Below are 17,201 nucleotides of genomic sequence, written 5' to 3' on the forward strand. Positions count from 1 at the left end.
GACTACTGTGGCTATTTCATTATAATGTAGGCCTAACAGAGTGGCCTACCATCAAAAACAATGGAGAAAATGCATTCCGTAACGTTTTAACATGGAAATATCTGTTATCATTCAGCCTACAGTAGCAGCAAATGTGCGGTGTTCAATGTAGGCCTACATTCCTTGAGACGTTTGGAAAAAAACATGCAGGACTTGACATTAACCTGTTTATCCACTTGTCCTTCAGACAAGGAGGTGACTAAATGTTGTTTCATTATTATTCCCATACCATTATTAGGGAATCAGCAAAAATTCTGCTACCCTCTGCCTATTGGCTACTTAGCTTATTCAAGACCATCTTAAAATATGCTGTCCCTTTAATTAATACAAAAAAAAAAGCTATTTACCTGAAATGCACACATTTTGTGCTCTTTCAGGAAGCAACTACTCCCCCATTGTTGATTAGAAATTAGCTGTAACTGGGCTAATAACTCACTAACTGGCAAAGAATATTAACAAATGTGCACAGGTGGCTACATGTAGCTCCCGCTTTGATCTCAAAACAAGAAAATCTGCAGCTCTGATTGGTTATGGCGCACCAGTATTAAGAGTATGGGGCTGAAAGTCTCTGAAACTGGAAACACCTATCTCCCTCACTAGCTTTAAGCACCAGCTGTCAGAGCAGCTCATAGATTACTGCACCTGTACATAACCCATCTACAATTTAGCCCAAACAACTACCTCTTTACCTACTGTATTTATTTATTAATTTATTTTGCTCCTTTGCACCCCATTATTTCTGTCTCTACTTTGCACTTTCTTCCAATGCAAACCAACCATTCCAGTGTTTTTTTTTTGTTTTTATTTTACTTGCTGTGTTGTACTCACTACGCCTCCATGGCCTTTTTATATTTTTATTTATTTATACATATATCTGTTTGCCTTCACCTCCCTTATCTCACCTCACTTGCTCACATTGTATATAGACTTATTTTTTTTTCACTGTATTATTGACTATATGTTTGTTTTTACTCCATGTGTAACTATGTGTTGTTGTATGTGTCGAACTGCTTTGCTTTATCTTGGCCAGGTCGCAATTGTAAATGAGAACGTGTTCTCAATTTTCCTACCTGGTTAAATAAAGGTTAAATAAAAAGAAAAAAAAGGCGCTGCATGGTCAATCTGCCGTCTGCATTGACTTTACAGGATTTACGGTGATATGGCCTCTGCAGAAGTCAAGGCATTCATGCTTCTAGCCCTTCACAGAGCTGTTATGAAGGAAAATGTCAAGGAAGTGAGTTTGTGTTTACACAACACCTCCTGCCCTCACCCACCGTCAACCAATCATGTCAATGCGGAGCTATACGGAGACCTCCGCGTTGTTACATTTGAGAGGCGCACAGCGATGCGGTAAACGGCTCAATTTGGCCTATGCGTCCGTCAAAAGACTTCGCAATTGCGTCACACTGTCCATACGGCGCTCCCGACCAAATTTTCAGATAGAGCATAAATTGGCTTCAAGTCGTACACGTCAATGCAATTGAATCTTACTCAAACGCGCTCTGCCTACAAGAGAATACCTTGCAGTTCATTTTCTTTCGGTATGTTACATTGAAAGTGGCTAGTATTGTGTTGATTCTAGCACAATTTCGACAGCAGAGCGAAAACTGGAGTTGAGTTCAATGTTGCGCTTCTCTGCGCAATATTTCATCTGCGCGGCATTTTAGAAAGAACATTAGGTGCAACTCAATTTTACGGTGTTCTTAATAGTCAGTGTACGCTGCTGCTGTTCATCGATCCTGTTGATTAGTCAGTCACTTTATCCCTACCTATATGTATATACCTACATCAATTACCTCGTACCACTGCACAGCGACTCGGTGGTGTTACCCCGTGTATGTAACCAAGTTATCGTTACTGTGTATTTATTCCTCGTTAATTCAATTATTTATTTCATCAGAAGGGCATTAAGCAAGCATATCAGTGTTAGTCTACACCCGTTTACGAAGCATGTGACAAATAAACATGTATTTGATTGATTTGCATCGGTCAACGCTTCTTATGTCTTCTCAATTAGGAAGTACCTTCACATTTAAATTGCACTACAGCGCTAATCTTCAGTGAACCGGATTTAATCGATCCCCAAAGCATATTGGAGCACATGTGTGCAACTCTTTATTTAATCAGAATTAATTATTTGCCCAGCAGCAGTGTTGAAATTTGGGAAGTGCATCTCACACACACCTTAACTTGGGAGTACTTTTCTATAAATCACAATTGATGCTGCATTGAAAGCAAATCTTTATCATAACTCCTCTCAAAATGATCTTCATTGTATTAAAAAAAAGAAACAAACTTGCATAATGCACATATTCATTCTGATAATTATTGCAATCTTCAATGAAATGTTATGCGAAAAGTCTTCTCCTGCTCTTTGCGTCGGTTGTCGCAGAGTTTGGACACATCCTCCACCCTTCTCTGTAGAAGCACTGAGGATAGACATATTACAGAGTTAATATGGATTGAAGGATGTCAACTTTTTATCAGAAGCAAGGTTCAAGTTAAAAAGTTGTTTACTCAAGACCACACATGGGTTAAATACTGACCCGAGTTCTGGTCAATCCATTGAAGAGAGTCCATGTGGGCATTGAGAATTTTACAGATCTGCTGAAGCTAAAGAGAGAAAAAAAAAAAAGTGTTAGAATAACTAATTACACATTTCCTCTTCCCTAAATAAACAAACCAGGTAACCACAGTTCAGAACATGTGATGTATTTGCTTCAGAATAACTGTAGAAATACATTTTTTCACCTTTATTTAACCAGGTAAGCTATTTGAGAACAAGTTCTCATTTACAACTGCGACCTGGCCAAGATAAAGCAAAGCAGCGCGACAAAAACAACAGAGTTACACATGGGATAAACAAACGTACAGTCAACACAATAGAAAAAAAAAGTCTATATACAGTGTGCAAATGGCTTGAGGTAGGCAATAAATAGGCCATAGTAGCGTAGTAATTACAATTTAGCAGATTAACACGAGTGATAAGTGAGCAGATGATGTGCAAGTAGAGATACTGGTGTGCAAAAGAGCAGAAAAGTAAATAAAAACGATATGGGGATGAGGTAGGTAGATTGGGTGGGCTATTTACAGATGGACTATGTACAGCTGCAGCGATCGGTTAGCTGCTCAGATAACTGCTGTTTAAAGTTAATTATATTTCCCTAAGTCTCCAGCAATTTTTGCAATTAGTTCCAGTCACTGGCAGCAGAGAACTGGAAGGAAAGGCTGCTAAAGGAGGTGTTGGCTTTGGTGATGACCAGTGAGATATACCTGCTGGAGCGCGTACAACGGGTGGGTGTTATCATGACCAGTGAGCTGAGAAAAGGCAGGGCTTTACCTAGCAAAGACTTATAGATGACATGGAGCCAGTGGGTCTGGCGACGAATATGTAGCGAGGTCCAGCCGACTAGAGCATACAGGTCGCAGTGGTGGGTGGTATAAAGGGGCTTTGGTAACAAAACGGTTGGCACTATGATAGACTGCATCCAATTTGCTGAGTAGAGTATTGGAAGCTATTTTGTAAATGACATGGCCGAAGTCGAGGATCGGTAGGATAGTCAGTTTTACTAGGGTAAGTGTGAGCGAAGGAGGCTTTGTTGTGAAATAGAAAGCCGATTCTAGATTTGATTTTGGATTGGAGATGTTTAATATGAGTCTGGAAGGAGTTTACAGTCTAGCCAGACACCTAGGTATTTGTAGTTGTCCACATATTCTAGGTCAGAACCGTCCAGGGTAGTGAGGCTAGTCGGGCGGGTGTGGGCAGCGAACGGTTGAAAAGCATGCATTTGGTTTTACTAGCGTTTAAGAGCAGTTGGAGGCCACGGAAGGAGTGTTGTATGGCATTGAAGCTCGTTTGGAGGTTAGTTAACAGTGTCCAAAAAGGCCAGATGTATACAGAATGGTGTCGTCTGCGTAGAGGTGAATCAGGGAATCACCTGCAGCAACATCATTGATACAGAAAGAAAGTCGGCCCGAGAATTGAACCCTGTGGTACCCCCATAGAGACTGCCAGAGGTCCGGACAACAGGCCCTCCGATTTGACACACTGAACTCCATCTGAAAAGTAGTTGGTGAACCAGGCGAGGCAGTCATTTGAGAAGCCAAGGCTATCGAGTCTGCCGATAAGAATGCGGTGATTGACAGAGTTGAAAGCCTTGGCCAGGTCGATGAAGACTGCTGCACAGCACTGTCTTTTATCGATGGCGGTTATAATATCGTTTAGTACCTTGAGCGTGGCTGAGGTGCACCCGTGACTAGCTCGGAAACCAGATTGCACAGCGGAGAAGGTACGGTGGGATTCGAAATGGTCAGTGATCTGTTTATTAACTTGGCGTTCGAAGACTTTAGAGGCAGGGCAGGATGGATATAGGTCTATAACAGCTTGGGTCTAGAGTGTCACCCCCTTTGAAGAGGGGGATGACCGCGGCAGCCTTCCACTCTTTAGGGATTTCAGACGATACGAAAAAAGTTGAACAGACTGGTAGTAGGGGTTGCAACAATGGCAGCGGATAGTTTTAGAGAGGGTCCAGATTGTCTACCCCAGCTGATTTGTATGGGTCCAGATTTTGCAGCTCTTTCAGAACATCTGCTATCTGGATTTGGGTGAAGGAGAAGCTGGGGAGGCTCGTGAATGTAGCTGCGGTGGGGGGGGGGGGGCTGTTGGCCGGGGTAGCCAGGAGGAAAGCATGGCCAGCCGTAGAGAGAAAAGCTTATTTAAATTTTCAATTATCATGGATTTATCAGTGGTGACCGTGTTTCCTAGCCTCAGTGCAGTGGGGGCAGCTGGGAGGAGGTGTTCTTGTTCTCCATGGACTTTAGTGTCCCAAAACTTCTTGGAGTTAGAGCTACAGGATGCAAATCTCTGTTTGAAAAAGCTTGCCTTTGCTTTCCTGACTGACTGTGTGTATTCGTTCCTGACTTCCCTGAACAGTTGCATATCGCGGTGACTATTCGATGCTATTGCAGTCCGCCACAGGATGTTTTTGTGCTGGTCAAGGGCAGTCAGGTCTGGAGTGAACCAAGGGCTATATCTGTTCTTAGTTCTAGATTTTTTGAAAGAGGCATGCTTATTTAAGATGGTGAGGAAATTACTTTTAAAGAACGACCAGGCATCCGACTGACGGGATGAGATATCCTTCCAGGATACCCGGGCAAGGTCGATTAGAAAGGCCTGCTCACAGAAGTGTTTTAGAGAGCGTTTGACAGTGATGAGGGGTGGTCGTTACACCGCGGACCCTTAGCGGATGCAGGCAATTTACATAAGTAAAAGCACTGTCAGCAAGGTATTCAAAAGACATCGGCCTATTTTTCCTTCTCACCGGGTCACTGTTATCAGCTGGCCCGCTGGATGTATTCAGGTGTTCAATGATCTCCTTTAGATCTTGGGACATCCTCTTCAGCTGGGCGTCCACGTTCTCTGCAAGCTTGTACCTGCAGAACGAGATGGAGACATTGCATAAAGATGAGATATCACATAACCAGTCATGATTCAGTTCACTGTGCATTGGTTTTCACTCAGAAAGACCTTTAGTAAAACCTTACGTCCTCTCGCGTTCCTCGTCTGCGTTCTGCATGTAGATGGTTCCACTCTGTTCTTTGACAGACTCCTCCAGTGGGGACAGCAGGTCCTCCAGCTCCTTCTGTTGTGACAGGATGAAGTCCAGTTCCTGGTCCAGCCTGGGACGGGGTAGAGAGCAGAAACACAAGGTCATACAATAAAGATTGACAATAATTACCATAGATCTACTTACAGATAAGACAGAATTCTGAATTATCTGATATATTCAAATACATTATAAGAAATAAAGCTGTTGACCGCTACCTTCTTTGGTCCAATTTCACTTTCTCCATTTCCCTGTGCAGTGATGTGATCTGTAACAACGAGATGAACATGCCCTTCAAACATCTGCCATGAAGAGACCCCAAAGTTCAACTTCATATGAGATTAAAACAAATAGCATTGCCTAGCTTCTAGTGGTGCAGTTATGAGAAGTGCCACTATAATGACATGTCTGTTTACCTTCTCTCCGTTCTCCACCAGCGTGCGGTCCCAGGCGTTGACCTGGGTGGCCTGCTGTAAGAAATGCCTCTCCTGGTCCTCCAGCTCAAGACTCCACTTGTTAATGAGACCCTCTAGTTGGATATATGACATCACTGGAGGAGCACTGCAGGGGGAGGAGTAAGGGACCAGTGACAAATCGGTCACATACAGAACAGAAATTATTGGGGGTGTAGCGAAATGCTTGTGTTCCTAGCTCCAACATTGCAGTAATATCTAATACACACAAATCTAAAAAAGTAAAAGAACAGAATTAGGAAATATTAGGATGAGCAATGCGTGTACAGAAAGGAAAACCTGTGTATTCTATGAGTTTGCCTACAACTCCAACACCTGCAGAAAGTACCTGGATGTGCGTATGTTCTTCAGCTTTTGTACACACACTTCGGAAAGTATTCAGACCACTTGACCTTTCCACATTTGGTTACTTAACATTTTATTCTAAAATGGATGAAATAAAAACAGGTTTAGAAATGTTTGCAAATTTATCAAACAGAAATACCTTATTTACATAAGTATTCAGACCCTTTATGAAACTCAATTGAGCTCAGGTGTATCCTGTTTCCATTGATGATCCTTGAGATGTTTCTACAAATTAATTGGAGTCCACCTGTGGTACAGTTGACCGTGCATGTCAGAACAAAAACCAAGCCACTAGGTCAAAGGAATTGTTCGTAGAGCTCTGAGACAGGATTGTGTCGAGGGACAGATCTGGGGAAGGGCACCAAAAAACGTCTGCAGCATTGAAGGTCCAAGAACACAATGGCCTCCATCATTCTTAAATGGAAGTTTGTTATCACAAAGACTCTTCCTAGAGCTGGCAATAGAGAGCAATCAGGGGAGAAAGGCCTTGGTCAGGGAGGTGACCAAGAACTCGATAGTCACTGACAGAGCTCCCCTGTGAAGATGGGAGAAACTTCCATAAGGACAACCATCTCCGCAGCACTCTATCAATAAGGCCTTTATGGTAGAGTGGCCAGACGGAAGCCACTCCTCAGTAAAAAGACACGACAGCACGCTTGGAGTTCGCCAAAAGGCACCTAAAGACTCTCAGACCATGAGAAAGGAGACAAGCTCTGAATGTCCTTGAGTGGCCCAGCAAGAGCCCGATCATCTCTGTAGACTTGAAAATAGCTGTGCAGCAACACTCCCCATCCAACCTGAAGGAGCTTGAGAGAATCTGCAGAGAAATGGGAGAAACTCCCCAGATACAGGTGTGCCAAGGTTGTAGAGTCATAACCAAGAAGAAACGAGGCTGGAATCACCGCTTCAACAAAGAACTGAGTAAAGGGTCTGAATACCTATGTTAATGTGATATTTTAAGTTTCTATACATTTGCAAAATATTTATAGAAACCTGTTTTCCTTTGTCATTATGGGGTATTGTGTGTAGATTGAGGGGAAAAAACAATTTAATACATTTTAGAAGGCTGTAACGTAACAAAATTTGGAAAAAGTCAAGGGGTCTGAGTACTTCCCGAAGGCACTGTATGTGATGGGATGTACAGACAATATGGATACATCTGTATTATACAGTATATGTACAGCAATAGTTAAATAGGATAGGCCTTGACTAGAATACAGTATATACATATGAAGTGGGTAAAACAGTATTTAAACATTGGTTACTTTAATAGTGTTCCGTGACTACGTACACGCATTTCAGTTTCCTTCCAGAATTGAATTAATTGAAATGGAATTAACCCCAACCCTAAATACAATGGTTGAGGATACAAATACAGTGAGAGATACTGCAGTGAGTGGTTGTAATAAACTGGACAGGCTGAACCCTGCAGTACCTTGCTGTAACAGTAGCAATGGTTGTGGCTACGCCAGTGATGGGGGCCGTTACACCAATGCCAATGGCGCCCGCAGGTTTCATAGCCAGTGAGAAACCTGTGGTTGTGGTAGGGGCAGCTAAAACAAACACTACAGTGAGGAATTCATCAATATGACAAAAATACTGCATGAACAACCCCATATACACAATTTTGCAAAAACAGGCAACAATATCAAGCTCTAGTTATTCTAATAATCCTGCATGATAAAACAGTGAACCTGTACAGTACCTGGTCCAACTGGGGCAGTAGTTGTGGCAGTGACTGCTCCCAGGGGTTTGAGCATGAAGCCCAGGGTACTTCCCGCTGTTGAGGTGGCAGCCGGGGCAGCGGAGGTAGGGGCAGCGCCCACTAATCAGAAGAGAGTCAAGAAATTAAACTCCACCACAGAATGTCAGAAAGCCAATTTAACCTTATTTTTGAGTTTCCAACACTTGATATTTCAAGCAAGAGCTCGCTAGTAGGAAATAAAACTCACAAAATCCTGTGATTGCTGCTGTAGCAGGAGCTGCTGTTGATGCTGGTACAGCAAAAAGAGAAGAACCTAATGAGGCCTGGGTAGCCGGGGCAGTTGCACCCGGGGCTGGAGTAGCTAGAGAGAAAATAATAGACCATCTTAAACTCATAGCCGTTGATAGTTTAAAAAAACAGGCACACACCCCCTTTAAAAAAACAGCACATTTTCACTGTTTCAACAAAACAAATTCTACAATTTGTCAGATATTCATTTCATATATGCCAAATGTCTCCGATTCCCCCATTTACCAGAAGGTTTGACGCCAAAAGCGAATCCTCCAACCTGGGTTGTGGTTGGTACAGCTGTTGAGGCCACAGAGTTCAGAGTCAGACCTAAGTAAAGACAAAATACTATAATTCAGGATGAAAAAAAACACTGATGTAAAGTAATAATGGCATTTATAGTACATTACCCATGAGCTGATAAACAGATGACTAGGAGCTCAGAAAACTCACTTGTGGGCTGGGTCCCCAGGGAGAGGCTGGCAGGTGTGCTGTTTCCAAATGAGAAGCCCCCTCCTGCGGTTACAGTAAGGGCTGGGGCTGTGGTGGCCTGGACCTTGGCTGCACCAAAACTAAACCCACCTCCCATAATTTGGGTGGCTTCAGCAGGAGTTCCTAAAGAGAGTCCACCAGCTGCAGCAGGTTGGGTCTGGGGCTGAGTTTGGGCAACAGGGGCTCCAAGCCCCCCTGCAGTCCCAAAGCTGAACCCCCCTCCTGCAGGGGCAGCTGTGGTTTGTGTGGCGAGACCCCCACCAAGTCCAAAGCCTGTCCCAGGGGAGGGGGTCGCCATCCCCATAGTTAGCCCAGTCTGTGCAGGTTGAGAGGCGGCTGGCGTACCCAGATTGAGTTTAGCAATTGGAGTCCTAAAGACAAAAGCAAGAGAAAATAACGCATTTAAGATCTACATTACAATTGCTATCCTACTGTAAGCTACACAGGCAACAACCTACCAAGTTTATTTTATTTAACTAGGCAAGTAAGTTAAGAAAAAAAAGTATTATTTACAATGACGGCCTACTCCGGCTAAACCCGGACGACGCTGGGCCAATTGTGCGCTGCCCTATGGGACTCCCAATCACAGCCGGATGTGATACAGCCTGAATTCGAACCAGGGACCGTAGTAACGCCTCTTGCACAGAGACACAGTGCCGTAAGCCACTGAGCCACTCGGGAGTTTGTTCAGCTCATCATCAATGCCCTTAGATAATATAACGACCCAAACATCCACGCAAACTACATCATCCAACAGACCTACCCAAAAGAGAAGCCTCCTCCTGCAGGAGTACTGCTCTGTGCAGGGGTCCCAAAGCTGAACCCTCCAGTTGGGTTTGTGCTACCCTGGATGGGCATAGCAAAGAGCCCAGAGCTCTGGGGGGCAGCTACTGGGGCCTGGGGAGTGCTGGGGGTTCCGAAAGAGAAGCCACCCCCTGGAGCTGCAGCATTTGGCATCCCGAAGCCTGTAGCTGGGGCAGTTGCGGTTTTGGGAGCTCCAAAGCTGAATCCAGTACTGGACGCTTGTCCAAAGTTGAATCCTCCACTCATTGTCCTATACAGAAAGAGAACAAGGGAGAGAATAATACAATGACATATCGTACCAATGTCATTATAATCCCTTCAACATCTTCATCCACTAACACAGCTTGGCTAGAAACAGAGAAGCGATTCAGCTGGACATGGGAATGATCTGTCCTGATATAAACTTGTCAGAAGATACCGACGCTACCGTCACGCTTGTTTACACGGACCTGCACTTGGGTCAGAACACAACCACGGTTAGATTAAAACACATTGGAGGCTCGTGCTAGTTTGCAGTAGCCACCACAGACATTTTGGAATGGCAGTGTCAGCCAATCAGCTCCTTTCTTTTTCAACTCAACACCCCATTACATTATGGGTGTGGGGCTACTGCTAACTAGCATGAGGCAGAACATTTCGATTTTCCGAGAAAACTAGCAGTATTTCAATCTACTCGATGGCACAGTGTGGATAAAGGTAATATACAGTAGCATATCCCATCCCTGCATTGAGCGGTACATTTTCCGACCAGTATCTGGCGCCGGTTCCACGGCCTCTTAATATAACCATGATTTAACATGATTGCGTTCCGACCCCTGTGCAGTTCGGTGTGAACGGTAGGGTTGGTAACGAAACAGTAGGGCTGGTATCTTCTGGCAACATGCTAACAGACTAACTTAGCTAGTTAGCCAGCTAACTACATTTTGAGCTAGCATTTTTACACTGATCATATGTATAAATAGCAAAATGGGAGACCGGTATCTAGCCAGTTGACACTCTGCAAATAAATTGCCTATATGGCAGCTAGCTAGCTAACGTTATCAAACGAGCAAATTTTAGTTGGCTAGCTAGCCAGCTAAGGTTGGTTAGCTACAAAAATACGAACAATTTAGATGGCTAACAAAACGCCATATATTAAACCTCCAGCTAAACAAATGTATACATGTTCGTTCACTGGCGTTGAACAATTGGATAACATAACCATACCTTTCGTTTTCTTCAGACAACAAATTAAATTGAAAAACACACGTTATCTGCGTGGAGTTTCAACGAGCGCTTTTATGGTTGCGAAAACGACAACACTGGCAGGTCCACAAACGCCCAGAATGTGAGAGCGCCATCTGCTGTGATGGAGTGTGGAGCTGGACCATGCTGAAACTCAGGACAAGTAGTAGTAGTATTAGTATTAATATTGTTTTTGGAAGTAATGCATAGTGGTTTGTTTTAGTGGGGGGGGGGGGGGGTATCAAATAGGTATCTACTTACAGAAAAATACATGACATTGAGTATTTTTCTTCCAGCAAAATCACCAGGTTCTAGAAAAGCCCCCTTCAATGTAGACCTTTACAGATGGAGAAAAAACATGTGCTTCTACCCAGGCCATATTACGACTAGACATGCCATTAATGAATTCAAAGGAATGATCCATATTGTACCAAATTAATCACATTCCTCTGTACAGTGCATTCGGAAAGTATTCAGACCCCTTCCCCTTTTCCACACTTTGTTATGTTACAGCCTTAATCTAAAATGGATTAAAGGAAAAAAAAATATTCATCAATCTACACTAAATACCCCATAAAGGCAGGGAAAAAACAGGTTTTTCGAAATTTGTGCACATTTATTTAAAATTAAAAACAGAAATACCTTATTTTCATAAGCATTCAGAAACTTTGCTATGAGACTCGAAATTCAGCTCAGGTGCATCCTGTTTCCAATGATCAACCTTGAAATGTTTCTACAACTTGGCGTCCATCTGTGGTAAATTCAATTGACTGGACATGATTTGGAAAGGCACACACCTGTCTATATAAGGTCCCACAGTTCATGTCAGAGCAAAAACCAAGCCATGAGGTCGAAGTAATTGTGCCGAGGCAGGATTGTGTTGAGGCAAAGATCTGTGGAAGGGTATCAAAAGATGTCGACAGCATTGAAGGTCCCCAAGAACACAATGGCCGCCATCATTCTTAAATGGAAGAAGTTTGGAACCACCAAGACTTTTCAGAGATCTGGCCGCCCGGCCAAACTGAGCAATCGGAGGAGAAGGGCCTTAGTCAGGGAGGTGACCAAGAACCCGATGGTCACTTTGACAAAGCTCCAGAGTTCTTCTGTGGAGATGGGAGAACCTTCCAGAAGGACAACCTTCTCTGCAGCACTCCATCAATCAGGCCTTTATGATAGAGAAGCCAGATGGAAGCCACTCCTCAGTAAAAGGCATATGACAGCCCTACTTAGCAAAAGTCACCTTAAGGACTCAGACGATGAGAAACAAGATTTTCTGGTCTGATGAAACCAAGATTGAACTTTTTGGCCTGAATGCCAAGCGTCACGTCAGGAGGAAACCTGGCTCCATCCCTATGGTGGTATTTGTCCATTTAATTCCTTTTGATTCAGTCACTAATGAACACTAACATAGAGACAAAGTAGACTCCTCAATGTAGCATTTAGTGCCTGCAAGTCCAGATAATGAAGCCCATGAGAGCCAAAGCTGTCTGCCATCCCCTCATCTCATCTTTCTCCCTCACAGAGCTCTCTGACAGACTGTGGCAGACAGTCTCCACTTAGTGAACACAGTCTGAGGGGAGTGCTTAGAAAGCCTGAGGGGCTCGTGGCTGAGAGCATTCTCAGAATCTGTTCAGGATTCAGACTAGTGAACAGCGTCCAATGATCTGCTATCCGGGTTCCCCATGGATTAATCACTACTCCACCAAAACACCTCTGTATGGATGGAGCATACATCCATCCAATTAACACAGAAGTTAGATACTCAGGTACCACAGTGATAGTTGCACTTAAGTACAGCAGCCTATTGTTACTTTATGGATTGATACTTTTGAATGCAAGCAACTAGACCATGCTGGTATCTGGAGAAAAGTAAGCAAATGTATTTGGGTAAATTGGTCAACCGCAATCCTAGGGTGGTGCGACCGCATCACTCTTTCCCTCCACAGTGTAGAGAAAAGCCTGCAGGCAGACAGTCCACAGAGCATACGTCCCTTCAGACTAGAGGTCGACCGATTATGATTTTTCAACGCCGATACCAATTATTGGAGGACAAAAAAAGCCGATACCGATTAATCGGCCAATTAATAAAAAATAAAAACATGTTTTATATATATATATATATATCATACACACACACACATTTTTGTAATAATGACAATTGCAACAATACTGAATGAACAATGAACACTTTTATTTTAACTTAATATAATACATAAATACACACACATAGCTCTGAAGTGACAATGATACTGAAGAGTCTGCTTAGGAGACAAATACTCTCAACTGTTTGAATAAAAATAGAGTAAGTTACCTGTGATGAATGTTGAAAACAAAAACTGTCATTTCTATATGCAGGAAATCCTATTTTAATAATGGGCATGGTAAGAATTGACGACCAAAGTGCGAGCCATAATTCCCATGACACTGCCGTGTCTTTGCTATCGTTAAATTGAAGACTTATAGTTTTTATAAAAGATTCCTGTAATTAGGTATTACGCTATCACTTGAGTAATAACGTAACTAATTAACTATGAATTCGAGGGCACCAGGGAAAGTTATTAGATTACAAAGTTATAATTTCCCAATATAACCTTTCAGATATTTTCATATATGATCAATTGTCTTCTAATTAATGATTTATTTACTCTACCTCACGTTAGTCTCATTCCAAACGTCGTAAATTGTTGATTATCTGCACGAACCCAGTCTTCACTATGAGTCATCCATACATCAATTGTCTTAAATCATTTATTTATTACTAACTAATTAATTCACAGAAATGCATAAACAAACAAACTTAAAATAGTTACATGAAATGATAGGAGAAAATAGGCCCTAGTGGGCTGAACCGGCATAGCGGCTGTTAGACAAAGGGTAAATGGCGTTCGACTAAGAATTCACTACAGAGTCCATAATTATAACAATTGACATGCTAATCCTTACACATGAACGCTCACTCATTCGGGAACAACTGCAATCAATATACACTGCTCAAAAAAATAAAGGGAACACTTAAACAACACAATGTAACTCCAAGTCAATCACACTTCTGTGAAATCAAACTGTCCACTTAGGAAGCAACACTGATTGACAATAAATTTCACATGCTGTTGTGCAAATGGAATAGACAAAAGGTGGAAATTATAGGCAATTAGCAAGACACCCCCAAAAAAGGAGTGATTCTGCAGGTGGTGATCACAGACCACTTCTCAGTTCCCATGCTTCCTGGCTGATGTTTTGGTCACTTTTGAATGCTGGCGGTGCTCTCACTCTAGTGGTAGCATGAGACGGAGTCTACAACCCACACAAGTGGCTCAGGTAGAGCAGTTCATCCAGGATGGCACATCAATGCGAGCTGTGGCAAAAAGGTTTGCTGTGTCTGTCAGCGTAGTGTCCAGAGCATGGAGGCGCTACCAGGAGACAGGCCAGTACATCAGGAGACGTGGAGGAGGCCGTAGGAGGGCAACAACCCAGCAGCAGGACGCTAGCTTCGCCTTTGTGCAAGGAGGTGCACTGCCAGCGCCCTGCAAAATGACCTCCAGCATGCCACAAATGTGCAATGTGAAATTTATTGTCAATCAGTGTTGCTTCCTAAGTGGACAGTTTGATTTCACAGAAGTGTGATTGACTTGGAGTTACATTGTGTTGTTTAAGTGTTCCCTTTATTTTTTTGAGCAGTGTATATATATTTACGCTCGGTGTGTTGTCTTGATCGTTGGAGAGAAGTTTGTTTTGTTGGAGTTCCTTCTGTCGTAGTTATTGTGGAGAGTGCAGAGTGACATTCGTTATAGAATGCTTGTTTCGGCGGTTGTCTTTCTTCACGTTCAATGATACCGAATTCCTAGCTGCAGACTAGTAGTCAATATCAAAACGTGTTATTATTAGTATAAGAGTTTTAACCACGTGGTATGGTTAAAGATTCAGCAATGTTACATTAACCTTCGTTCTCCCCATTGAGGATAAACATGGTCTCAATGGTAATTTCTTAGAGTTGGCTTTTATTCAGATAGCAGAGAGGGGTGGTCCCATGGTCTCTGACCCAACTGGCTCAGGGTGGTCCTTGGATTTAGTTCAAATACAACAGGGATTTGTATTTTCCTTCATTAAACAGTTCAAAATCATATTACACAATTATACAAACAGCATCATACTCACTCATTCATTTTATACAACAAACAGATGTAAACCTCATATCTGAGGTTATTATATAAACAGCGGTATGGTCATGTGGTCCCACAGTCACACATGAGTTTCCCACGTGGTGACAAATGGACATGTTAATAGCTGGACTCCCCACCGACCTTTAATACTTTTTCCGAAACCTGAAATCTGTTCGTACCTCAAGTTCTGTGAGGTGGAAGAGAATTCCTTTGTCCTGAAAGTTTACCCTCTCTCTTAATACTGTTTAGCCATGAGGAGATTCCAACGTCTCTCTGTGATCACAGCATGGGTTGAAGGAGGAAAGGGGGAGGCAGGGAGAGGGGGATGGGGTTTGCTATACCCACGCAGGCAACGTCATGACAACACCTTCTAGCAAAATCTGAAAAGCGGTTCCTTCATTTATTCCATAGGATATTTTTAGATTCACTTAAAATAAGGTCTGTGTTTCGTGTAGGCTTACACCACCGTGCCAATTTTATAACTGTGTAGATATCCATAGGACAAGGTAACTCTGATCAATATTGGCTAAATATAAGCGAAGATCTTTTTTTTTTGTAGAGGGGATTTATGAAAATATGTTGACAAACGTTACCTTATCCTAGTGAGATTTACACGGGTATCAAAACATCGAGGCGGTTTAAGCCTGCACGAAACACAGACCTTATTTGAAGTAGATCAAGACATTCTCTATGGAAGACATGAACGGTAAAATAACGAAGGAACCCCTTTCAAGTTCAGCCGCAAGTTATTACAGGAATTATAACACGTCGACTATTTCTCTCTAAACCATATTCCTTTGACTAATCCGTAAACTATTACGTCGAAAACAAAACGTTTATTCCGTTCCGTGTTTTATCTAACGGGCGGCATCCATGAGTCTAAATATTCCTGTTACATTGCACAACCTTCAATGTTATGTCATAATTACGTAAAATTCTGACAAATTAGTTCGCAAAGAGCCAGGCGGCCCAAACTGTTGCATATACCCTGACTCTGCGTGCAATGAACGCAAGAGAAATGACACAATTTCACCTGGTTAATGTTGCCTGCTAACCTGGATTTCTTTTAGCTAAATATGCAGGTTTAAAAATATATACTTGTGTATTGATTTTAAGAAAGGCATTGATGTTTATGGTTAAGTACACATTGGAGCAATGACAGTCATTGATTGATTGTTTTTTATAAGATAAGTTTAATGCTAGCTAGCAATTTACCTTAGCTTACTGCATTCGCGTAACAGGCAGGCTCCTCGTGGAGTGCAATGTAATCAGGTGGTAGAGCATTGGACTAGTTAACTGTAAGTTCGCAAGATTGGTTCCCCCGAGCGGACAAGGTTAAAAATCTGTCGTTCTGCCTCGTTCCTAGGCCGTCATTGAAAATAAGAATGTGTTAACTGACTTGCCTAGTTAAATAAAGATTAAATACAGGTGTATTTATTTTTTATTTTTTAAATGCCACAGATATCTTAAGTTTTGAGGGAGCGTGCAATTGGAATGCTGGCTGCAGGAACATCCACCCGAGCTGTTGCCAGATAATTGAATGTTAATTTCTCTACCATAAACTGCCTCCGTTGTATTAGAGACTTTGGCAGTACGTCCAACCGGCCTCAACCCCAGACCACATGTATGGCGTCATGTGGGAGAGCGGTTTGCTGATGGCAACGTTGTGAATACTGTGCCCTGTCACGTTCCTGACCTGTTTTCTGGTGTTTTTTATGTGTGTGATGGTCAGGGCGTGAGTTTTGGGTGGGCAGTCTATGTTTTCCGTTTCTATGTTGGCTTTGGGTTGCCTGGTATGGCTCTTGATTAGAGGCAGGTGTTTTGCGTTTTCCTCTAATTGAGAGTCATATTAAGGTAGGGTGTTCTCACTGTTTGTTTGTGGGTGATTGTCACTGTGTCTGTGTTTGTTACACCACACGGTACTGTCTCGTTCGGTCGTTCCTGTTTGTGTTCCTCGTTTCATGTAAGTTCATAGTTTAGGTCTGTCTAGTTCGTTTTGTTGTTTTGTAAAATTATTCAAGTGTTCGTGTGTTTAGTTTCGTCTTGTTTAATAAAGTTCATTATG

At 42.6% G+C, this 17,201-nt stretch overlaps 1 protein-coding gene across 2 annotated transcripts; it reads right to left on the minus strand.

Annotated features, from left to right (window-relative positions):
• Positions 1–2,127: 2,127 nt before the first annotated feature.
• Positions 2,128–11,066, minus strand: LOC129816019 (nuclear pore glycoprotein p62-like). Of its 2 annotated transcripts, none has more exons than XM_055870218.1 (13): positions 10,959–11,066; positions 9,712–10,002; positions 8,910–9,319; positions 8,703–8,786; positions 8,416–8,529; positions 8,169–8,288; positions 7,899–8,016; positions 6,062–6,206; positions 5,864–5,913; positions 5,584–5,718; positions 5,361–5,472; positions 2,586–2,652; positions 2,128–2,468 (listed from the first exon to the last, which is right to left on the minus strand). In XM_055870218.1, exons 2-13 carry the CDS (start codon positions 9,996–9,998, stop codon positions 2,377–2,379), a joined length of 1,734 nt encoding a protein of 577 aa, XP_055726193.1. In that variant the 5' UTR covers positions 9,999–10,002; positions 10,959–11,066; the 3' UTR covers positions 2,128–2,376. The 2 variants fall into 2 exon arrangements, with proteins under 2 accessions (XP_055726193.1, XP_055726190.1); XM_055870215.1 differs by having other exon boundaries at positions 7,899–8,028.
• Between the last annotated feature and the right edge of the window lie 6,135 nt (positions 11,067–17,201).

The sequence above is a fragment of the Salvelinus fontinalis genome, chromosome 2, assembly GCF_029448725.1.
Source record: "Salvelinus fontinalis isolate EN_2023a chromosome 2, ASM2944872v1, whole genome shotgun sequence".
NCBI lineage: Eukaryota > Metazoa > Chordata > Actinopteri > Salmoniformes > Salmonidae > Salvelinus > Salvelinus fontinalis.